At 48.4% G+C, this 25,750-nt stretch overlaps 1 protein-coding gene across 1 annotated transcript in view; it reads right to left on the bottom strand.

Moving 5' to 3' along the window:
* Positions 1-241: 241 nt before the first annotated feature.
* LOC125947345 (sulfotransferase ssu-1-like) overlaps positions 242-25,750 on the bottom strand; it is a 40,547-nt gene continuing 15,038 nt past the window's right edge. Inside the window, exon 2 of the mRNA XM_049671866.1 lies at positions 242-1,313. Coding sequence (XP_049527823.1) covers positions 326-1,285 — 960 coding nt within the window. The 5' untranslated portion in view covers positions 1,286-1,313 and the 3' untranslated portion in view covers positions 242-325. The remainder of the gene's footprint in view (positions 1,314-25,750) is intronic.

Here is a 25,750-nt window from a genome sequence, read left to right as displayed (position 1 = left end):
TGTTTGACAACGCTATTGCTTAGCGTCGTAAACATAGCGTGCATTTAATAAGGTACTTTACCATAGCGTACGTAAATCACAGAAACCCAATAACGTACGGAGCATGCGCAGTCAGGACAGCGTTGTTTCTTTAAGTAGGTAATGTTATTATTCTAAAATTGTGTTTATTTAATTGCACTTGTAGAGATATTCATACAGTCGAAGAGACAAAAACGCCTTTGTAATGCAAAAAAAGAAAAAAAAAACACCAGGGACATTCCTGTGTGAAACAGTTTTATTTTAATTGCATTGATAACCACTAAACGAAACCTTCGTTCATTTATTTCTATTCATTCGCAATAAATTTGAGCGCAGCTGCTCGAGTGTCCTTCCAAAGGTCCATTACGCATGAATGCTCTTCCAACTGCTTTATCCTAGCTTCTAAGCGCCACAGTTGGTCTCGAGTAAAATAACCCTGCCAGTCACCAACGTCACCCTTCCTGACGATGCTGAATTGCTTGGCGTCCTCCAAAAAAATTCTGCTGTTGGCTGCTATAATTCGCGCGGTCGCCTTGTACCAATCAGGGTCCGTGTGTTCTTTGGATTCAGGTTCAAGGTCGCGCTTCATGTTATCGCTCCCGCACCGATCAACAATTTCCTGCAGCAGTTCTTCATCCTTTTCCAGTTTGTCACCGTAATCGTCGCCAAGAAACCTAGCCAGTCTCAGAATCACACTTCGAGTATCCCTCTTGAGTTCCTCATAGGTAACGAAGAACAGGTTGGGCTGGTCCCTCAAGGCGTAACCTGACGCTACGTGATCGAAATAGCTTCCCTGGCCAGCGCAGTCACCCTCCAGAAACGCGTCGAAGAGTTCCTCGAAGGTACCGTCACGGAAGCGATAAATGCCCAATTTTTTAATCATATGGTAGGAAGAGACGCACAAGTCCCACGGGTTCCGCGCTACGTAGACGTACTTGGCGTCTTTGTTCATGGTGGTGCTGCCCAGTGGCAGGTGGGTGGAAAACAAGCGGAGTGGAAGACTAGGTGTCCAAGCGTCGAACCCGACGACTCCGAGAACACGAATGTTGCGGATGAACTCGCTATAACCGCTCACTGGTTCACCTCCTTTTAGGATCAACTGTGTGATGTAAAGCATCCAGTGCGTGCCGCTCTTGGGGTACGTCGAGAGAACCAAGTCGCCCTTCTGGGCCTTGAACTCGAGGGCTGCTCTCAAGAGATCCGGGTCGTAGTTAGGACTGCGCGGGATGCCGTCTATGATTTGAGCGTAAGGCTTCCTTCGCGACATTACAACAACTTCCCAGTGAGCCAGAGTCCTGAAAAGAAAAAAAAATGTTCACTTTCTATTAGCCGTGCACGTGGAGAAAAGACTGGGATTAGGCTGGCGAACAGGAACAAACTGAGCCAGCGTGGCGAAATAGCAAACATGCGAAAGATAATAAAGGAAGCCCAGATGTGAGGCCGTATTTTGTCTTGACATTTTCGTCACTTTACTGGTATTTTAATGCGACTGTCTTTAATCCCTCATTCTTTAGGCAACAATACGAAGAGATAGAAGCTCTCAATCAAGAGACTGAAAGATTGGAACAAGGTTTTGAAGTGAAGCATCAGAAATCTAAGGCACCCGTAGAAGTGGTGCACGGAAAGTGTGAATCATTAGCACGCACGAATCTACCAATGGTAGAAAGAGAGGTTGATCTTTGTGAGCCTAAATGTACGTTCACAGGTGATCCCATATCCGTAGACCATGGCGTAGTTGTTGAGGAGCCCGTAGATGGGGACCGGATTGAGCGCGACGAGATACTTTGCCAATGGAATACTAGAGAAGCAGCTAGGCCAGCTGTGGACGATTTGGCACAGTTATCCAGGGAGTACGTCGCGAAGGTAGCTCTTGCAGAAGTCAGAAGTGACACCGATTCGTCAGACAAGAGCACCAGTGTAGAGTCCAATCGGTCAGAAAAGTGCGCTAAAGCACCATGTAGGCAGGGCAGTGCAGTTGTGGACAGCTCCCAGGTATACGAGCTACGTTGCGCAAAGGAAAATAGCTGCATTGTCGCTAAGTGTTTGAAGCTCTCCGCCAGTCGAGGTAGCATTGATAGCAGTGATTTACCCAGAAATCATTCAGACTGTGCGGTTGAGATGGCAGTGCCGGTCAGCACGAGATGCGAGCGGAAGGCTCGGAAATGAGCACCTGAAAGCGTGCTAAGAGAAAGCAGCGTCGCAGAGTCAGGAATGCGGCAGAGAAGGCAACGCTGTCGAATAAAGGCGCTAAACCCTCTGGGGAGCGCAGTCAAAGAGTTCGAAAGGCGCGTTTGTCAATTGTAATGTTTCCAGTAAGAGCTCGTCCAAGCCGCCGGGTAAGGAAGAAAGGAAAGGGTCGTTTAGCGGCGAGAAATTGGAGTGGCGCCCTCTCGCGGTGACGTCACGGCCAGGACGCCGCTCACCCCGGCTCGTTCGGCTGCCGTGCGCGTTCGTTCGCTTCGTGCATGCGGCGCGTCAGCCGTACTTTCTCAAGGATGTTTTGGGTGCTTTCCAGTGTCCTCTGTCACTCCTAAAGTACACTCTCTTTTATTGCGATAGCAATTATATGGACACTCAAAAGCAGATTTCTGCCGTCGGCGTCGCCGTCGCCGTGAGGTTCCGTATGACGTCAATGGAGATGAAATCGTCGCCGCGCGCCGCCGAATGCTGTATGTGCGAGTGAAAGGGTGCGAGGGGCGCGCGCTTTCACGGAGAGTGAACGCACGGCGGAGAACAAACGCGCGTTCTGCGCCGTGCTCCCTTAAGGGCTGCAGAAGTAGGCGTCTCTTTCCTCCTTTACAATCACCATATATGTAGAGCAAACGCACCTTCTTCCGACGCGCGAGAGGCCGTGGGGGAGGGGGGGGAGGGGGAGGAAAGGGAGGCGACGTTTAGCTGCGGCACCAAGTGCCTATTTATATCAGAGGCTCCGGCAACAGTCACCAGCGCCGCACGCATTTTGAGCGAACGCGGGCAAAACGCCGACGGCGTCGACAACCGTTCTGCGTGTTGCCGGTGCTGCTGCATGTCCAAATTTATACAGCTGATAAAGCTAGTATATAATATCATTACTCCGTATAGCTCTCTACAAATTTGCTATCGCAATTGATGCTTCGCCTTTCAGGTGAAACTGCGACAACTTTTTTCGAAACTGCGGGAATCGTGAAAATTTGCTGCTTGGATATCGAAGCTATATAGAGTTGCAGGGGTTACTGCTTTTGCAAAGCAAAGGTGCGCCTAGTCTGTCCAAAAGTTTGCGTAGAAAGAATGGGGAATTTTATTTTTAAGATGGTTCGCTACAAACATAGCATTTCTTTAGTACTTAGTAATGGCAGACATATCGTTTTACACGGAACAGTAATATTCGTATTTCGTGTCAACTTTATATGTTAATTAGTATGTTAGAATACGATAATACCGGCGACGCTTTCATCAAGCTTCTTATTGCTTTGGTTAGTATCTTCTACTCAAATCTGGGCGATGTAGTAATGCGTAAAAGGAAGAGATAGGCGCCGATTTTTTACGCAAAAGAAATTGTCTACTACTTTCATCGTTCTCCGAAACAGCCGCCCCGAAAAAGCATTCTACATGGATTTTAACCCGACTGCGCTTCATGTATGTATAGCAATCACCTGAAAGAAAAGGGTCGTGGTTAAAATCAAGAGCCAAGCCTTTACAAGCGATGTAATGTTTAATAGTGGCCTGAAGCGGTCTTTATCGACAATATGGCAGATACCTCCCGCAATGAAAGCACCCGACTATCGTTAAGGCGTTATAGCGAGGCACACATTCTTCGCGAAACCCATCCGTTCACTACAACTTCAAATTGAAACCATAAAGCAGTGCTTTACAGCGCCAATTGGAAATGCCTAAAATATAGAAGTACTGAAAGTTGGGCGAGTTAGTACCTATTCATTGTGAAACTGCAGCGCACGTGCACAAAAGAAACGAGGACACAAGTGCCTGTGTGTTACCTTTGCCCTGTGTCCTGGTTTCTTCTATGTGCGCTGTAGTTTCAAGATGCCTATAATATACTCGAGGCACTGGAAAGCAGCTTCGGCTGCCTGAAAGAGAAAAATCTAACTACCGTTTGTATGACGATGTGTCGAATCACAATGGTGTTTAACTATACTAACTTAGAACTACTCGCAGCGTCAGTCCATGAAAGACACCCGTCGTATACCCGTCTCATAAAGAAGACACTATATGCAAGCCTCATATGAAATTGGTTGATTTTTTACCCCCTTCGGTGAATGCTGATATTTTCAATGTGTCGTATAACACTAAAGAATGAGGCTTTGGCTTCTTGTTGGCTGCAGCCATATGGTCTAAAAGGCCTATTTCGCCCAAAATGTTGCACCGAGCAGCTGTGTCTGTTTCGCCAAGCAGATCGGTCGCATCGGTTCCCCAAGCAACAACCACCGGTGAATTGCTGAACTGAGTAGAGCGCGTAGCACTGAGAAGAAAATAAACATTGGCCCATGCCTTTTTGTGTGCGGCAAGCAGCTTAAACAGCTCGCCATAATATAGCGGTTTAGGGGCCTCAATGACCTTTCCTTAAAAATACCACCGCCTAAAATTAACCGATTAAGAATGGCTTAATTTTCAGAAGCCGTTCAAAATTTAAACGGCACTGGCAGAATCTATATTACAGTGTTGTTTAGTCCTCGTGCTACTGCCAAACGCTCGCGTGAATAAATGCGAAAATTCGATATTTTGCCATGAACAGCTCGTCATGAGCAAACAATTTTTAGCGGGTTAAAGTCAAGGTAAATGTTGAATAAATCATATATAGGCAACGTTTGTTACATGCATGTTGCAACACGGCAAGTATGGTCGCTTAACTGGATCGTTCTATCCCATGTTTTCGCGTCTATGCTTTTATTATCCACGCACTATACCGCTGCAGAGTGTAGAACTGCGAATGAAAAACTCGCACCGCTTTGGACTGAGCTCCCTTGGCTGGCAATGTAACGTTGTCTTTGAGAAATATATTGGTGTATAAGAAATAAGCTCTTTCAATAAATTTTGACGAACGAAGACATCGTAAAAATATGTTTGAGAGAACCTTCATATGTGTACTAGCATAGGGAACGAGAGCGAACAAACGGAAACACTGCAGAAGGCGCCCGGACGCAGCCTGAACTGTAGCAGACGACAGGCGCGAATCCTTGCCATGACGTCATGCGAGCGAGGCTCAAGGCTGTTTCACATGGTGCGATGTCAACAATGCGATTATGCGACGCCCAGGGTTGCTTGCTGCCAGATTTTGTCGCACACGCCGCATAAATTCGTTTAATGTAATGAAAAAGACGTGCGCGTTATAATATAATTGACCTCTCTTTATTAGGACCAAATAATACGTGCGTTTTGTAATTTTAAAACGCTTCAAAGTTTTGTTTGTTTTGGAGTGCGCAACAGCGGTTTGTGAAGTTCAATACGAGGAGAAATGGCGGACGTAAACAGCTGTTCGCAGGTGGTCGTTCAGCGTTGTGTGATGTCTCGTGTGTGTTTTATGCCTTTGTCGTTCTACCTGCGGTTAAACAAATTGCAAGAGGACCTATCAACAAGCCCCTATAGCTGTTGTCATCGCATATGCAGTATTCGGGATTCGGCGGAGTCGTCATGTCAACGCAGAGACCCTCGCGCTACCCGTGATTAACGTCAGCTTCTGAAAAACGGATATGTGTGTATTGCTCGTAATTGCGCATTAGTGGTTCCTGCTCCTAGCAATATTCTTGCACCAGACTTAGCAGCAAGCACCAACCCAAAAGCTCACGTCTGCCCCTGAACAAAGCCGCAATTGATCTGTGTGTAATTACTGAACGTGCAATGGAATTTGTGTTGTGAACGTTTATCTTAGCGCCAGCCTGGCTCGTCCGTCTCGGCGCCTGTGCTGTAATTATTCATACAAGTGCTCTCCGAATATTTCGAAAGGCGTAAAAGCCGACAGCACATTTTTTAGGAGCTGCAGTCACTTGTGTACGTAGTATCGTATCATTCTGGCAGACATGGGCGTCGTCTATTTTCTCGTCCTGTTTCTTGCGCTGTTAGTGTGCTGTGAATCTGTATCAAGAAGCTTAAGTTAATATGCTGCAGTACGTAGCGCAGCCGCGTAGCCACACGGCTAACATTAAAATACCTTGCTAGGAGTACGTTTGTTTGTTTAATAACAAAATCGAACGCTAAAATTTTGTATTCATGGTGGCAAGTGTAAGGTAAGAAGCTATCGAAACTATCCACTAATGGCATGCGTGTGCTTCTACCTGCTTCAGCACGTTATCCTTAAAGTGAGGCTGAATACCCCTGATAACCAAAAACATATGCAACTGGAGCAGGTGCTATGATTCCTTCCCTGGAAATGAAAGCCAGCATCCCAGTCTGTTAAGCTAGTCATGTACGTAACCTATATTAGACCAATGTTAGAGCATGCTAACTGGAGCCATTTCAAACTAGCTTATTTGACCAAAATAAGAAAGTGCAAGGAAAGCATAGAAGGTACAATCTAATCTGGTATTCCCGAACCTATTGGATTAGCAAAACTTTATGCCTCCCTGAATTACCTGCATTAACCAGTGGCGTAGCCAGAAATTTGGTTCGGGGGGGGGGGGGGGGGGGGCTCAGGTTGCAGCGCGGCCTCCTCCTTATAGAATTTGTCGAGGGATCAAATGCATTAATAATAACTGCATTGCCAATTTCATTGTATATTAGATGCTGCAAACGAATTATTGAACGCTATGCAATGTCCATTAAAATATGTATGTTTTCATAACAGAATATATCCGTATGTCCCCAAAATTGTGGCAGAAATAACTGATATCAATGCTTCCGTGTTTTTTTGTCTAATTAATAAGTAAAGAAAACATCACATGAACGTTAGAACTATTGACCCTTTTCGCGGAGCAGTTTGTTTTAGAGAAACGAGATGGCGCTCACGGCGGCGCGCCATACCTCTCCTCAGCGACCGCGCACGAATACGAAACCATTACCGATTCTACCTTGCTTCTGTGCGATCAGCTGTCGGAAATACAACTGAGTTTTCGCCAACACACTGTGCTCCAATCATGCTAGATTGAATCATGTGGACTGAAGACGTGTGCAGTAGGTGGCTGCAAAAATAGTGACTGACATGTTAAGGAATAGAATGAATCTGTATGGCCAAGTTCGCGGACCGCTGCTGAAACTGTCCGAACGTGTTACCGGCACTTCGTGATGTGCGGCTTTCCTCGAGGATACAGAAATTTGCTCATCCGCCAGCCTTGTATCGCTAACCTTCAAAGAAAAGGCTTCATCCCCAGAACGTCGGAAACAGTGAGTACCACTCGTTAAACAATGACAAAGGGAGTAGCGCCGCTTCCTGTCATAGTAAGTTTCGCGCACGTTATCTATACACATCTGTCCAAATGGCAGGAAAACTTACGCCCACTCTATCGCCGACGTATCAAGAATAAGTGAATCGACGCACACTTGAATATATGCGCACTGTATACACACAATAAATGACGGACTACACCTATGGCGCACCAATGGTCGAAGCTGAATGTTTCGTGACGGTCCACAAGAGTAAGCAAGTTACTAGCTGTAATATATATTTGCTACAAGGTATTACAATGTACAAAACAGCCACGTTTCAAGCCTTGTGCGCAGCAAGAACAAATCTATCGGATTCGAAACTGAGCACACCCGCGAGCGATTAGGCAGAAAATAATCTGATAGTGGCCGCACCGAGGAACTTCACTGAGTCAGAAACTGACAAGCCACTGCTTCAAAATATTTTCCGAATAAAGAACAAAGAGCAAAACACACTAATCCTGACTGAATTCATAATCGCAAAGCTTGGAATGCATATTTAGCCCCGCTTTTAGAAGAAGCATCATATAAACTGCCTGCGCCGTTTGGACATAGCTCAATCAGCTCCGAAAGCGCTTTTGCATGTTCTCTGAAGCTGTGATCAAAGCTTCGTGTCGTCCACCTAGTCACCGTCTACGATATCTCCGAAAACAGAGGTTTTCTAAGCCGCACCGGCGTCATACACTTCCATTGTAAACAAGGAGGCAACGGAGGCAGTTGAGGCAAGCAATGGACGCGTCACCAGGTGATCAAATATGGCAGCGCCCACGGGATTGCCGCGAAAAGGGTCAATATCAGTTCGAAACCAGCAAAGCAGTGCATGCAGCTTATATGAAAAACGTAAAGGCCATGAAATGAATAAGTTGAGGACAAATATTTTGATGAATCTTTGTCATTCGAGAACCTTGTTTACATTTTTCTACATATGCAACGGCCAGGAAGAAACCTCAATGACGCTATCCCTCGTTGCAAACGATTGCGCAGGAGCAGCTGTAATTCGTCGTGTATTGTAATTACACCGAGATAATACTCGCAGCAGTGAGTACAAATAAAAAGTGGGAGTTCTGCAAAGTATATATTAGAAATGCGAAGATAGAATGGAATATACAATAGCGAAGATACAACTCGCTAAAGGGCAAAAAAAGAGTCGCTAGAAACAAAGTTCACTGCTTGTATACACAAAACCTTGCAATAAGATATTTAAAAATACGTATGAGTCTCCAATAAATCTACGTATTTAAGCAAACGTCAGTGTATATAATGCGTCAAATACGACAAATAAACATGTTGCTCAGTCACAGATAGTAAACTTTGCGCACAGAAAGACAGATGATCCTGGCAAGAACATAACTATGATCGCAGAAATCGTGATATGAACTTGGGCCATGAAGCGGTCGCGACAGTGCCATGTGGGTAGAATAATAGAGGAATAATGAATAAATCAGTACGAAAATGTGTAATTTAACTGCCTGCACAACGCCAACAATTATTCTGCACCCAAAATTAAAGGAGGGTATTCCTTCGTTTCAAAAAAGAAATAAAAGCAGGTAGCTGAAAAGGAAAGAAAAGGACAAACGAAGGCCACAGATGATGCGGTAAGTTGAACTACCCAATATCCGAGTGTTTTTGGTGAACGCCGCGTGGGCCGGGCTTTCAATGAGCAAGGTCGGTCAAAATTGTTTATTAGTATCCTCGTAATTTTTGTATTCGCGTGATAATTGTGATCATGATGCTAACTGCTAAAATAAACGGCGAAAATTTCTGCGGTTTTAAAAGCTAATGAGCGGTCATACGTTTTCATAATTAAGAATTTATGGACCTGAAGGAACAGTACTTTTTACTTGCATTGCTGCAAGTAAAATTTGTATTTTGCTGCTTCGCTATCTAAACGACAAACTTCTCTCGGCGGGAAAGTTGAGCGCAGTGGTCAATGACTTCGGACACGTTGATGCCGACGTCTCTGTGGGTGTATAGAAGCGCCAGCCTAACCATGCGTTCCACAGACATTGTAGAGCGCAAGTAGTTTTTTAGTAAACTCTTGTTAAAAAAATATTCTCTCTGCGCTGGCAGTGGTCACTGGAAGGGTGACTAGAAGCTGCAGCAGTATTTACACATTTACATAGAACCTGCTGTCGCAGTGAGAGATGGGCATCTATTCCGGTGCTAAAACCTAAAACACTCCCTCGATGTCGTTGGCATACTTGTTTAGGTACCTTGCAGAAACAGTAGGCTGTTCGATTCCAGCGATGTCCGTCGTTTCGTCAGGAAGTATGGAGAAGCAGCCTGCTTTTGAATCTAAGCTTTCTTTGATGTCATCACAAATTTCTATAATTTGGTTTTGTGCGTCTGGGCTTAAATACGAGGCAGTACTGGGGCAACTTTCCAAATGGTTCTTCAGATATGTATCTCCACAATCAGCTCGTATGCGAAGAAGCACTCTGAAAATGCCTGTATTTTCAGCAGGGGCATTGCTTAAATCCATAGGGCCCCTGTCCCTGTAGCCACGGAAAGCCAGACCTTGTCGCACGCAAGAAGAAAAAAAATCCTCATTAATAGGCCGTTCACTTTCTTCCGTTTTCTCATATTTTAGTTTGCCTGCCCTGGTCCAACTGATCATTCACATTGGGCACGCTTCCTGAAAACGTTTAGAGAAAATTATCAGCTGCTAGCTGACAGTCACGGTGATATTTAGTATTTTCGTGTGTGTGGGAGATTGCGAGCGCGCGCTTCCATTTATGGAACGGCTTGGACACGAGCGTTCCAGTGCACAGCATGTTGGCCCAAGTTTATAAGAACATTAACCCCATAAAGTTCTAGAAGTGAGGTGGTTACAACATCTTTATTGAAAATCATGGTGGGGTCTCAGGGTGGCCCCTGTTGGGGGCGACTCCCTCGGCCCAAGTGATGATTTTCAGTTGTTCCCTGAGATCGGCGGCAGTCCTAAGTAAGGTCTCCCAGGTAAGTTTGGAGGGGGCTGGCAAGAGCGTATTTGAAAATCTTTTAAAGCATGCCTTTGGAAATGTCAGCGCACCTTTCGCGTCAAAAATTTATGAGAATATACCCATAAAGTTTCGTAATTGAAATCCATGCGCTCCGTATATTCCGCGGCCGCTGCGAGATGCCGCAACGCGCCCGCTCGCTATCGAAAAGCCGTTGAAAGTTTGTGCTCGGATGGGGCTCCTTGCGTTACGTGACTCCAGGTGCAAGGGCGTTGACATGAAATCCAGCCCGAGTTCGCAATGTTCGTGCTGAAATGTTTTTTCGAGCATGAAAAGGACATTGTAGACAAAATCCAGAATGATTGCCGGCGTCGGTGGTAGTTTTGGTCGGCGGTGCATGCCAGCACGAAAAAATTTCGGGTGGGGGCTGAAGCCCCATCAGCCCCCCACCCCTGGCTACGCGCCTGGCATTAAGCCAATGCTGAAAACAGGGGAAGCTGATTCCCTTTCTTGCTGTTGAAAAGCTGCTAGAATCTCAATAACAGACCACTTATCTTCTGAGAGAAAGTGAGGGGCACCGACAACATCTGTAATCTTTTGTATGAGCCTTCACCTTGAACGAAAATGGAATAAAAATATTTACCTTTGCAAGCCTCAGAATCCAAACATTCTCAAAATTTTGAGGAGCCACATTAAATTTTTGAGATACAGACAATAAAAAGTGTGCCTAATTACAAGTGCACACTGAACACACTTGAGTGGCCAGCTGCGAATGCAAAAGCGTCCATAGCTGCCACATCGAGGTAACTGCTAGGTTGCACGTGTGTTTCTCCTATAGCCCATGTACCTGGCAAGGGGAATGGTTATACGTAGTCCTGTGCTTTTTTTTTCCAATTGGTGGTGGCTAGCTGATTCCATCTGTTTATGTATTTATCATTTGTGTGCATCTTATGTGCATGTGTTTGTGTCATGTTCTGATTGTTATACGTGCAGTGATGCAAGCATCTTTTTTTAATATATTGCACTACAGTCATTTATTAAACTTTGTGTTGAAATGTACAAAATGTGGCCACCCAGTAATGGTTAGGACAGACAGCAGGATTGGCAAAAAATATGATGCAGATCCAATGCACTTGCTTGAATCGACATGAGGCGAAGCTTTCACGCAACGGTCACTTGAACTCTAGAAAACTAACTGCAGTGTTTACAGTTGTCCTTATTTCACCCGATGCAACACGTACTCATAGACAATGTTTGCTTATTCACCGCACAGGTCACATAATGTAATGTATACATAGCACGGTGAACTCACTCAAACGTCGCCTCACTAAGACTTCGAACTAACCGTGAGTCTGAGTTCGTTTCAGCCTGACTGAGTAGAATTTTGGTGAATACGAGTAAGAGCAAGCTCAGTTGAGTAAACTTTTAGTGAATATTGTCATGTGGTAGTCGGGGAAAGCTGATCCAAGTATAATTTTAGTGAATATGAGTCAAAGCAAGCTCGGCAAGCAGAGTTTTGGTGAATATGACTCAGTGCAAGCTCACCTGAGTAGAATTTTGATGAATATAAGTCAGAGCAAGCTTGGCTAAGTAGATATTTGGTGAATATGACTCGGTGCAAGCTTGCCTGAGTAGAATCTTTGTGAATATTAGTCAGATCAAGCTCGGCCAAGTACAATTTTGGTGAATATGAGTCAGAGCAAGCTCGGATAAGTAGAATTTTGGTGAATATGACTCAGCAAGCTGGATTGAGTAATGATGGGATATGGTTATACGAGTTTATGCAGTAATATATGTAAGTGCAGACTCATTAGCAACATTGCCTCCATCTTGATGGGCTATACCTACGCCTCGTGATGAGTCTGCACACTTTTTGAGCTGTGGACATGCAAGACCCACCCACACTTGAAAAGATACTATCATTCATACGAAGGAATGCAACCGGCTGACTTCACTGCACAATTTTGATCTGCTTTTGTTTAATGAGTTATCTACTGCTTACAAAAACAAGGTGTTCGCCTGCTTTTCGCATTATTGCATGTGTTTTACAGGAAGTAAAGACAGAAGCAAGAAAGGGCAAGGATGTTTATGGCTATGTAGTTTCTTAGAGTACTGCGATATGTTACAACCAGCATAAACAAAAGTAATTCGATGCACTGAAGTAAGCGAAATGTGCAATTACCTTTTAATGTGAGGGTTAATACAGATGCAGTAAGGATACAAAGTCTGCAACACACTGAAGGTTTATTGGTTTTTTTATTCAGGAGAAAAATGATGCATCAGAAAAATGAGAAAAAAAACTGTTTAAATATTGCTTCGAAAATAAATTGGCAATACTGCTTATTCCCAGTCAAAGCGTGAAATATGCTACTGTAGAACATTCATTACGATATCCAGTTTGCACGTTCGCTTTGCGTCTCGCAGCGGAAGTAAAACAGAACCTTGAAATGAGATAATTCATTGGGGAAAATGCGCATGAAAGCCCTAACCAACCGACTGCAACTAAATGGTCGCGCGTATAGCGTGACCTATTGACCACAGCATTTATCTATACTTGCATATTCTTTAAATTGTTCCGTCCGTAAAAGCATACGGCGATAAAACTGTGGCGTTTTCGTATATAGCGAGTTGTCTCCAGAACCAGAAAATTGGGACGACATCCGAAATGCCTTCCCGTGAGGGACACCTCGTAGTATTTACATGTACTCGCAGCGCGTGTGAATAACGGAAAATCACGCAAAAGTACGTACTATCAGCACGCGAAGCCAACCTAAAAAACAGCGTCGCCAGATTAGCAACGTAGCGTGTCAACAAACTCGTAGAAATCACAGAACCGAATCTGACCTACGAGTTTTTATCTGCACTGTTCGCGTGTCGGTGCTGATGTTACGTACCGATTGCGTAATCCAAGGCTCCACTCAATTAGTTGCACTGTTCGAGGCTCGTTGATCCAATATTTATAGACAAAAAAGTATCTATAAACGTTGCGTTGAGCGACCGCCGCCATTTTCCAAAACAGACCGCGAAATACCTCTCGGCGCAATTTCGACGGAAAAATCGCAGCGATTGCTGCGACGTTGCGACGCGGTTGGTCGCAGCCGAAAATCGCAGAATCGGCCCTGCAACTGCGATTTTCGTCGCATGCGACGGAAATCGCACTTCCGGTGCGATAATAGCAGTGCAAAATCGCACCATGTGAAACGGCCTTCACAGTGAACCCTCTTGGGCGTTCTCGGGGCTAATAGGCATGGCACAGGAGAGCGAGCCGGTAAGACGCTGCGAATTAGTCATAGGCTTCAGTGAAGTCGTAGTGCGATGCCTACAAGGCATGTTGCTTGCTTGTAAAGTGTCGGGGGTGGGCAGCGAGGAGAATGACCTACGTGCCCTTTGTATTCTCTCTTTGATAAGAGCCTTCAGACCGCGCGCGCCTCGAGTACGGCTTGAAGATATGTCGCAACCGTGGGCTACTCGGGATGAAAAGCGGCAATTCTTGTTTTGTGTCAACAACGGTTTGTTTGTTTCTTTATTTTTACTGTTTGGGTAAATGTCTTGAGATCTCTGAGATAACTCAGTAATATTCCGAAAGAGATGGTTAGTGCGCACATATTTTTTTTAAGCAGATAGGCTTCTTTTTTAGTGTGTGTGAGCTACGCTTGCAACGTCAGGTACAGGTTATTTGTTTGAAGCCTGTAGTGGCGCGCTTGATTATCTCTTCTCTTTTTGGAAGTGTTCGCGAGATTTTTTCTTTGAGAGTAAAGCGCGTTATTTGAAGGAGCCGTTGTGTAACTTTACCTTTTTATTAAGTGTTTGTACTGTTCCTTTAAATCGTGTCTTGCGCGGACATAAAGAAGCAAAGCTTTGGTGCGTGTCTCGCACGTGTAATTAGTAGAGGGCAGCATTTTTAAGTTTTGTTTAGAGCGTGTGTGGAAGTGCTCATAAATAAGCGCGAATCTTGTAGTGTCAGCGCGTAATTTACGCAAGCTTTTTTTATTGTTTCTGTAGTGTGTGTCCTTTGTGGACAAGAAAAAAAATTGCTAGTGCGTGAGTTGCACGTATTACATGTGAGTTTTGTCCCCAAAGTTTAAGCGACTCTGATAATACATCCATGATGCAAATGTGGCTCTCAGTGGCACTAGTATGTGCGAGCCTAGCAGATGTAAGACTGTTCATGGCGTTTGTGCTGCGTATGATGTTTGAATTATCGTTTATTTACAGCATTTTCAAGTATTCTACCTTTGCTCTTTGCGGCACGACGATCTGGTTTTGTTGAACTCAGAGGTACACCCGTGAGCAAAAGTATACGGACCGTAGGGTCGCCGAAAAAATTTAATTTCTTCGTAATTAACATGTGTAAACTGAAATGAACCAGTGAACTGCAAAGTTTGCAATGCCAAGTTTGGGCTGCAGTCGTCAATTTCAAGTTACATTCGCAGGCGGTTGAGAAAATCGGCTTCATCACGCAATCCCTGGTCCGTGTACTTTGCTCACGGGTGTACATGAGAGCTCGCTTTGGCGGCACAACATTTTGGGTACAAATTATTGGGTCAAGCTTGGTAGATTTAATCGCATTCAAGCTTGCGCACCATGTAGTGCTTTGTCACTGGGAATGACTCTTAAGTGTCGGATGTTGCGAGAATGTTGTGAATCCTGATCTAATTTAAACATTGTGGGCTTCAGCGAATGTTTAGTGATTTGATGGCTGATTTGGTGCTATTATTAGATAAGGGCAGGTGCGTTGATTTGTTCGCTCGACGCGATGGCTCTCGGTGCGAGCAAGGCATTTTCCTGTGCCCTGTCGTATGTGTGCTTGTGTATTCCCAGGGAGAAGGCCACAACAAGGTTAGTGCTGGGATCTCATGCTAGAGTGTGTCATCGGCCTTCATATCAAGAACAAATCCCGAGTTCACGACTGACCACCGACGCTTCTGGCAACCTGACAGCACGTCACCCTCAGGCCGGATCTTCCGGCGGGAGAGGAGTCTGTTGCGTCCCGAATCGGCTGGGCGCAGTCTTTGCTTGTTTCCATCGAGTCCGTCCTTTCATCAGCGTCGCCTAGACGGCGACAGTGCCCGACACCGACGGTGACGGACAAACAAGCGTCTCAAATCGGCAGTGCGCCTCATTTGGGTGCTTCCCCCGATGCCACCCCTTCATCAGCGGCCGCCTACCTGGCGTCGCGAGCCGACACCGGCACTGACAAAGACGTTCACTTCGAAGCGACCACAACCGCCAACTTCGTGGATGGGAACGGCGACGATCTCGGATTCCCAGATTGCCACGCAGTTTCGGCAAATGCGAGAGCGAGGGTGCCACATTAGAGGCGGAGTTTGTGAACAATACGACTCCTCTGATTGGCCGCACCAAGGCCATCAGATTCCCTAGTCGGGTCAACTAGGGAAGACGACTGTTTTATAAGCAGACACCTTGGGTGCAGTGGTGTGTGCTGACGTGTTGTGAAATGTGCTCAGACTTGTAGTGAGCTGATACTTTCAAAGTGCACCCCCATGGAGTGGGCTTCCATATTTGGAGCCAGTGCAAATATGTAAAATAAACCACTTTTTTCTCTAGCTTTGCTCTCAGACCTAGTCATTCCTCTGGCTGAAGGATCGCCGGCTTAAACGCTACCCCTAGTCCCAACACCACATGCCTCTGCTTCCGACGCCGATGCGGATGCAGCTTCATCCGCTGTCTTGGAGGCCTTGCTTCCAGGTTCGCTATTGATGGCGGAGGACGCCGTAGTGGAGCTGCTCGAACCGGAGGCCTGAGACTGATGCGTTGGCGGCTGAGGGCTCGAATCACTACCGTTGTTGCTGAACCATTGGTTCTCGGCCGCGATCTTCGACGGCGACGAGCCGCAGCTGATGCTCGGCGATGTAGGGACCGCGCAGGCTTAAGGAAGCTGGCCGAAAGAGGCTATCAGAACTGCATTTCGTTCAGGCCAGGACCCCTCCTTGATGCCTGCGTAGTTGTCCCAAACCTCGGCGGCACCGCAAAGTCGTCGTGCAGCAACCAGGCATATATTTTGGTCTAGCAAAGCCTGACGATCACCCAAGGCATTGATAGCGTGAACCCTAAGGATGGCGTCATTATGAAAGCCGCGAATCGGCGATATTTGTGCGAAAGCCGGCTGCTGGAAGTCGCAGCGTCTCATCTCCACCAGGCTGCGTGCCCAGATACCCGAAGAACCCGGACCGGTGTCCACGGACAGTGCGATCCTTGTGGTAGTTGCGGCAGCCGGTTCTAACACCAAGGAAGCATCAACGACATACCTTCGTGACTGAGGAATCGAAATAGTTTCTAGGATGATATTCTCGCCATGGCAAGCGTGTACCTTAGAAGAACTTCTTGCTGTGGGAGTTCGTGCATAGCTGTATCGGGAAGCAGTGCACCAACTCGTGGACGGGTATATGTGAATGAACGCGCGTGGGGGCATGCTTTGTCAATTCGAAAAAAAAAAATAAGGAGCGCACTTGCCCGCTCATTGCATTGCATGCAAGGATGTGAGCGTACGTTTTACAGCATTAAGATTTTAGGCAGGAGTAATGACAAAACAGCCCGTGAGCTTTAAGAAGCTTTTTATATCAAGAAAAGAAGGCGATTCTTGCGTAAGTGACACTTCGGTTAGGTTGTATCTTTCGGCGCAGCTTGATTTACAAACCTACCCTCCCCCCATTCTTTCGCCCTTTCTTTTTTGTGGCACGTGTTAAAGCTGCCAATATATTTCAGCATATACACAAATAAAACCAGTTGATAGTTGGCGCTCTTTCTGTTTACGTCTCCTTTCCTTTTTTTCCTGTGTTTGTGCGTGTGTATGCGCAATGCTTCCCGATACAGCAAGCGTGTACGGCCTTCCCAGGCAGGACAGGTCCCAGGCGGGGGGCGAAGCGCTGTCTCAGTGTGAGGTACAACGGCGCAAATGCCTATGGATGCGAAGCTGTTCGTCATAAGCTTTGAGCTGGTGTCTAAGCTTGGCGATGGCTTGGACGGGATCACCGGTAGAGTGCTGCCCTAGAGCCACCGAGCATGCCGTCCCCGGATGGTGCGGTGGGTGCTTGCGACGGTTGTAGGGTAGCCGGCTCCATAACCGAAGAAGCATTGATGGCGTTCCTGGGCTGGGGGAACCCGGCACGCCGAAGAGCCGCGAGGAGAGAGTTAAGGTTGGAACGCTTTAAGGCAGGTTCGTTGTAGACTGTGCCATTGTAACGATTGTGCCATCGTCATCTTTTCTTCCAGCGCCCGCCTTGCGAGCGCCCGCGGCCAAGTTCACTTCGTCTTTACAGCACACACACAATTGGGTTCTCGGAGGCGAAGCCTCCGATAATCCAATTGAGGACAAAGCCGTTTGTTGGAAAACACACACTAACTTTTAATAAAACTAGAAGGAGAAAAAACATATAATAAACACTCAAAAAGTCATCACGGCAGGAAACACACTTAGGGCTATGATGGTATTAACAGTACGCGAGTCCGGGCTGACCACGACTGTGAGGGCGCTTAATGGTCTCGATGGAGAGGAGCGCAGACAAGATGACGAGATAAGTGGTGTCGATCTCACCAAGGGTCGGGGTGTAGGACCGTTGGGCAAGCTACCAGTAAGCGGCAGCTCTGGCTTGGAGAGTGAAGGCAGGTGGCTCGGCGGCGGCGTTCTGGCCAGGGAAGTTGGGCGTGGACCTCGGGTCCGTAGCCCGACTGCCCACGGACGCAGACGCTCGCCGGCATCGGGCAGCAGTTCACGATCGGGTGGAGTGGTGACGGCCTGGAATGTGTTGGCAGGAAGCCTCGGTCGGGTGAAGTCCTGGTGGCTCGGGTCTGGAACTCGACGGCCCGTCTTCAACCCCCGGTATGGTGGCCGACCTTCTCCTTGGGTCGCTTCCTGGAATTCTACCCGTTTACTGCAGCGCGCCTCACGTTTCTGCCACCTTGGGTATTGGCGCTGAGCCGTGCTCCCTCAAGGGCTGCAGAAGATAGCGTCAACCTTTCCCTTTCCACACGAACCACTTACTACTGCCACCTTGGCCGATTCGTCGTTTACTCATTAGCTGCTTTAAGCTCCGTGGTTTCTTATGATTGGATTGTTTTTTTTTTTCTTTAGTTTCTTTCCTTGCTCTGCGTGTTCCCGTGCCGGACGCTCTTCGACGTTGTCGTTTTCCATCCAGCACTGAATTCGCCTCGGCGCGTGCACTACTTGTCTGCTTCTCGTCGTCTCCAACCACCGCACCATGTCGCGCACTACATACATACATGCATACATGTAGATACATATACATACATACGCATACCAAGGCCGCTGGATAAAAAAAAAAACACCGCATATCCACGGGGTGAATGATGAGTGGGCGAAGCTCCGGAGGGAATCATCGGTAAACCGTGAATCTTCCGTGTAATTCGCCCAGTCTCGCCGCACTAAATCGAACGCTTGACTTCCACCAATGACACGCGTTATATGTGACGTCATTCCTATTTTATAACAGCGCCCTTCATTATAATTGCACCATCTCCCGCTTAAGGGGACGCTAGCACAAACGCGTTAGAAACGTGCAGTACACTCTAGTAAGGGGGAGAGGCCACAGCGTCTTACGCAGCCGTTTACACATGCCTGAACGTGCACCGCGTTTGCCGACGTCATCACATGACTGCTGAGAGAGTATAACCCCCGTATTCATAAACGCTCCTCGACTTGAACTTGACTTGCCACCGCCTTCAACGTGTTTCGAACGCGCTGCCCAAGGCGGTGGCAAGTCAAGTTCAAGTCGAGGAGCGTTTATGAATACGGGGGTAAGGCGGAGAGGCCACAGCGTCTTACACCAGCTTCTTACACGGGCCGTAACGCGCTAGCACAAACGCGTTAGAAACGCGCAGTGTTTCGTTAATGTTGGGTATTTATTGTCATCGTGGTGCGTTTGTCCATGTGCACTTCGTGGCGTAGTGGCTAGCGCCGCGCGTTCGGAAGCGAGGGGTCCCTGGTTCGATTCCGCGCTAGGGACACAACTTTCGGAATTTTTTTTTTCATAAAAGTAGACGTGGCTACCTACTACGACTACTACTACTACTACTACTACTACTACTACATACTACAGAAGAGGGACAGACCCACACCCTAAGGAGCTTCGCCCCTAAAAAATTAGCAGTGGCTTAGCTCGGCTATGCCAGGATACACGTAGAGTGAGCTAAGTCGGCCACATCGTTCAGAACCGGTAGACCTGGTGGCATGGGCGGGTAACGATACTCATTGGTAACGCTAAATAGTGGAATCTTGTGCTCAACGAGAAAGTTCTTGCACGTTGTACAAACCAGCGCCACGGTTTCACCCCATTCAGGCGGCGCCGCTAAACTCAACGTTTCAAGCATGGCAATACTTACCGACGTCAAGCCTTTCATGTGCCACAGTCTTTCACACACGTCGCACACATATTCAAACGAATTGTTTACGAAGTCCGTCTCGAAGGTCCGAGTCACACTGGCGCTTTCGCTAAGTTTCACCGTATAGTCAGTCAATCGGCGAGCCTTGACGTCATCGACGGCGTCTTGTTGCTACTGGTGAGATGGCCGCGCACGTTGCTCAGCCTCCTGGCGACGCCGCTTTGCTCCGGTGTCTCCGCAGCACGTTTAGCCTTCTTCTGTTCGTTCCTCCTACGCTCAACCGCTAATTGCCAGGTAACTTGCTTCGGGATCCGATGAGTTAAGCTCCGCCCTACTGCGCCGCTGAGCAGCAATTTCGCTCTCCTTCTCCATGGCTATACCACACTGGCCAACGCCGAGCGCAAACGATCAAACGCCCAGCGCAAACGCCGTGCAAAAGCCCGGAGCGCCAGTTGTGCGCACGCCGGCGCCAGTGCGTCTACCACGGCTACGACGTCACTCCTCTGGAATGGGCAGACCGGCGGCGGTGAGTCGCGCGCGGCGGCGGCGGAGTGCGCGAGAGGTGCCGGCTCCGGTGGCTCCGGTGCGCAAGCCGTGTGACATCACTGATCCTTGCGCATGCGCAGCACGGCTCTTGATGTGCCGCGCGAAACGGGATTGGCTAGGCCAGTGTAGCTAACTCTACAAAAACAAAGGTGCGGCCTGCCGCGTGCATCGAAAACGGTGTGATCCGCCGCGGCGCCACACGCCGGGGTCTGTTCTCTGGCATCGGCATAGCAAATGCGTCAGGAACGCGCTTGAAACGCCGTCGCGCGTGCAAGCCGAAGCGTTCCATCCCCCTCTGCAAGCGCCGTTCGGTACAGCCAAGCACCTGCCGTGGTTGCTGAGTGGCTATGGTGTTGGGCTGCTGAGCACGAGGTCGCCGGATCGAATCCCGGCCACGGCGGTCGCATTTCGATGGGGGCGAAATGCGAAAACACCCGTGTAGTTAGATTTAGGTGCACGTTAAGGAACCCCAGGTGGTCCAAATTTCCGGAGTCCCCCACTACGGCGTGCCTCATAATCAGAACTGGCTTTGGCACGTAAAACCCTATAATTTATTTTAATTTTATTTTACAGCCAAGCGGCCGACAATGCAACTACGGCCGTCACGTTCGCTCCCATAGCAATGTGGCAGGCCGCACCTTTTTTTTTATCCAGCGGCCGTGCGCATACATACATACACATACATACATACATACATACATACATACATACATACATACATACATACATACATACATACATACATACATACATACATACACACACACGCACATACATACATACATACATAGCCCCTGGAAGTTATGAGTATGCGAAGACATTGTGTCATTCGCTCGTCTCCACGTAGACCGTTGTCATTATCAATGTTATGAAACTTGATTCACCAGTATAAACCCTTATCAACCCCTATTGGTCGTTATCAATCTTATCAGACTGGATCCAACCCTTGTCAAGCCTAATAGGTTTTATTAAACTTATGCTACTCGACCCGATTATTATGAATCCTTATCTGTCCTTATAAATATACCGGACATGATCCGACCTTTATCTACCGTTATCGGTGCTTATTAACCTTATTAGAATTGCTCCGACCATTATTAGCCCTTATCGCTCTTTAGCACATTTATATCCGCGCCGAGTTATTATCAACCATGATGAGACCCATATAACCGCTCATCACCCCTTACCATCCTTATCAACTCATTCACTGCTTATCTCATGGGTGTGGCGCGACGTGACTCGCATGAGCCCTCAGAGATCAGTCACATTTCTATCGGTGGAGGAACGCCCCAGCGAAAGGCGCATCCCGCAACCACCGAAACGCATCGGGGATGTGGCGCATCTGGACAAAATTTTCTCAAAATCGGAATTTTCTTTATGTCTAGAAAGCTCCCAATCGGCTCTACATGTGGTCTGAGAGATGGTTTTTAGTGCACCATCACGAAAATTTTCAACAAAGCCTTCATAGAAACAGTTCCACCCTGACATTTGTTTTGTACCGCCGGTAAACACATTCATATGGTTCAGATATATTCACCTTCTGCAAGCGTATGTGTTTTTTGCGCGCATATGCGTGTTTGCCCGACTTTTGAGTGTGCAGCGATGTTCGCTCTGTATGTAGTGCGACGATTTATGACGTCTCACACAATTGAGATAGTCCACGAGCGCTGATCGCATGCACAGCGGCAGATGCAAGAGCGCTTCTTCTTCCTCTTCTTTACTACAATGCCCCCCGGGAGAGAAGATGAGCCATCCTGGCGACTTAAAGCGTAGGTAGGATCAGGGATAGTATGGCTATGGCTTAAGTAGGCTCCGCCGGGAGACTGCCGCCGGGAGGGCGGCAGTCTCGGCGTAGCGCATCAAGTGGTCGACACCTACAATTATCCATCGGTTACCCGAGGAACTGCAGGGAAGTGGTCCGTATAGGTCTGTGCCGACGCGATCAAATCGCCGGGCCGGGCAGGGGAGCGGCTGTAACTCACCAGGTGGACGCTGTTGAATTTTACGCCGTTGGCTCGCCGTGCAAGCGCGCACGTACTGGCGCACGAAGTGATACATGCCGTGCCAGTAGAAACGCTGCCTCAGCCGAGTATACGTTTTCAGAACGCCGGCGTGACCATTATGAGGAGCAGCATGGAAATAAGCGCATATGTCAGTACGCATGTGTCGTGGTATCACAAGCAGCCATTTGTGACCATCAGGCAAATAGTTTCTGCGGTAAAGGACGTTGTCGCGAACAGCAAAATGAGCGGCTTGGCGACGAAGTGTTCGAGAAGAGGGCGTGACGGATGGATCATGGAGGAAATTCAGCATAGCTGAAAGCAGGGTATCCTTACGCTGCTCGTCCGGCATATTAGCGATGTTGATGGTCGACATGGATGCGAAACGTGTTGACACTGAAGCCACATCGGAAGGTATCGGCGATCGGGAAAGCGCATCGGCGTCACAGTGCTTTCTGCCTGATCTGTAGACAACGCGGATGTCATATTCTTGTAAGCGAAGTGCCCAGCGGCCGAGGCGACCTGACGGATCTTTCAACGAAGAGAGCCAGCAAAGGGCGTGGTGGTCGGTAACAATGTCAAAAGGGCGACCATATAGGTATGGGCGAAATTTGACGAGAGCCCAAATAATGGCCAAGCACTCCTTTTCTGTCAGAGTAATTGGCTTCTGCCTTCTTTAAAGTGCGGCTCGCATATGCGACGACGTACTCGTCGTAGCCATCTTTCCGTTGAGCTAGGACTGCACCAAGTCCGATGCCGCTGGCGTCCGTGTGTAGCTCTGTCGGCGCTGTGGGATCGTAGTGTCGAAGAATCGGCGGCGAAGTAAGTAGGCGACGTAGTTGCTTAAAGGCTTCGTCATAAGAATTTGACCACGCGGAAATGCCGCCGCTAGCGGTAAGCAAATTGGTCAGTGGTGCAATGATAGTTGCAAAATTGCGCACAAAACGCCGAAAATAAGAGCAGAGCCCTATAACGCTGCGGAGTGCCTTGAGAGTAGTGGGCATCGGAAACTCTGCGACCGCGCGAAGTTTGGCTGGGTCAGGAAGCACACCGTCCTTCGAAACAACGTGTCCCAATATTGTTAACTTGCGGGCAGCAAAACGGCACTTTTTGATGTTGAGTTGGAGGCCGGCAGAGGTGAGGCAGGTAAGTATATCACGCAAGCGAACGAGGTGTGTCGGGAAATCGGGCGAAAACACGACGATATCATCAAGGTAGCACAGACATGTTTTCCACTTGTCGTTACGAAGGATGGTGTCCATCATACGCTCGAAAGTAGCGGGCGCGTTGCAGAGGCCGAACGGCATTACGGTAAATTCGTACAAGCTGTCGGGCGTGACGAAAGCTGTCTTCTCACAGTCTTCTTCAGCCATCGCCACTTGCCAATAGCCGGAGGGAAGATCCAAGGATGAGAAGTACTCAGTGGCTTGTAGGGACTCGAGGGCGTCATCTATCCGAGGCAGCGGATAGACATATTTACGGGTTATCTTATTGAGCCGGTGGTAATCCACACAGCGTATGGAGCCATCCTTCTTGCGTACTAATACTACACGAGACGCCCAAGGACTGTGGGAAGGTCGAATGGCGCCACGGTGCAGCATATTGTCGACTTGCTCGGTAATTATCTGTCGCTCGGTTGCCGACATGCGGTATGGTCGCTGGCGTAATGGTGGATGGGAACCAGTGTGGACGCTGTGAGTAACGGTCGCCGTACGTCCCAGGGATGGTTGGTCGCAATCAAACGACGAGCGAAAATTCCGAAGAAGCGCGAGAAGCGCGAGCAAGATACGGGCACAAGAACCGCCATTTCGGGTGGTATGTCCGTATCGGACACAACGGTGAGCTTGGCGGCTTTACTTGTCGAAGGGTCAGGCAGCGGAGCATCGGAAAGCGGGAAAAGCGGCAGTTCGTCCCGAGCACAGTCGATGATGGCACGATGGTAAGACAGGAAGTCCCAGCCTAAGATGATGTCATGTGAACATGAAGGCAATACGAAAAATTCAACGACATAAAAATGCCGGCAATGACCACCCTTGGGGTAAAGCGGTGCTACATGCTGCGCACTCGCGGTGCGCAGTAGCAAACCAGACAACGGCGTGGTGACCTTGTGGAGCTTACGACAAAGCGTTTCGTCCATTACAGAAACTGCAGCCCCAGCATCATTAAGCGCAATTGTGGCAGTTCCTTCGACCAAAACGTCCAGTAAATTGCGTGGTGACTGTGCAGGCCTTGTAGAAGTCGCGAAGTTGGCAGTTCGTGCCTGCAGAACTGCAGCAACTAGTTTCCCTCGCTAGGTGACTGGCGACGACGTAAGGGGGAAAGCGAGCGACGACGCGGTGACGGAGAACGATGGTTGCCGAAAGGACGCCGAGGAGACGGCGAATACTCTGGGTTGGGATGCATGGAATGCCCGGTAGCGTCATGGGCATAGCCATACCCAGGCGTTGCAACAGCAGAGTTAGCAGGTAGCATGCGACGATGGCAGAAGCACGCGACATGGCCGGCGAAACCACAAGCGAAACAAATGGGTCGGTTGTCGCGTGTGCGCCAAGGGTTCTGAACTTGGCTTCGAGGCGGAATAGGAGGCGACGCGGGAGTTGGCACTGCTTGAGGTCGCACTGTCGCAGGAAATGCGAATGTCGGCGGCGCAGGTCGCGCTGCGACAGCGGCATAGGTCAGAGGTGCAGCCACGGGAAGATAGGGTTGAGCCAAAGGTAGCGATTCGGCAAGTTCCTCGCGAATGGCTCTCCTAATGGGAGCAGCCAGAGATGTGTCAGGCAGTAGAGGGCGATCGCTGAGACGCAGCATAAAGAGTTGGCTTGCCACCGCCTCACGAATAAAATCTTTAATCTGAACGGAGAGTGACGACTCGGGCGTGTTGTTGGAGGGAAGCGTGAGGCCCGAGAGAGAGTGGCCAGGTGCAACAGCGCTGCGCGCAAGGACCCTTTGTCGACACAGCTCATCGAAGCTCTGGCAAAGAGTGACGACAGCAGCGACAGATGAAGGGTTTCGTGCGAGAAGCATTTGAAATGCGTCGTCCTCGATGCCCTTGAGGATGTGATTCACCTTGTCCTCTTCACTCATGGTGGAATCGACGCGGGCGCAAATATCCACGACATCCTCTATGTAGCTGGTTTACGTCTCGCCGGGCTGTTGAGCGCGCTGGCGTAGACGCTGTTCAGCACGAAGCTTTCGCAAGGCTGGCCGGCCGAAGACTTCCGCGAAAGCTGTCTTGAAAGCGGACCAGGTTTGGAGTTCCCGCTCATGATTGTGGAACCAGAGGTTCGCAACGTCAGCAAGATAGAATATGACACTACGCAACTTCGTCGGGTCATCCCACTTGTTGTGTTCACTGACGCGCTCGTAGGTAGAGAGCCAATCTTCCACGTCAGTCTCACCGGCTCCGCTAAAGACCGGAGGGTCCCGCTGCCGCTGGACGGCGCCGCAGATGATGGGAGTGGCGGAAGCTGCCGGCTGATGGTCGGTAGGCTCGAGCATGGTAGCGGCTGAAGCAGTCGGCAACGTTCGGCTGCGAAG

This window comes from Dermacentor silvarum, chromosome 8 (genome assembly GCF_013339745.2).
Source record: "Dermacentor silvarum isolate Dsil-2018 chromosome 8, BIME_Dsil_1.4, whole genome shotgun sequence".
Classification (NCBI taxonomy): domain Eukaryota; kingdom Metazoa; phylum Arthropoda; class Arachnida; order Ixodida; family Ixodidae; genus Dermacentor; species Dermacentor silvarum.
This window is presented reverse-complemented; position numbering and strand designations above follow the sequence as displayed.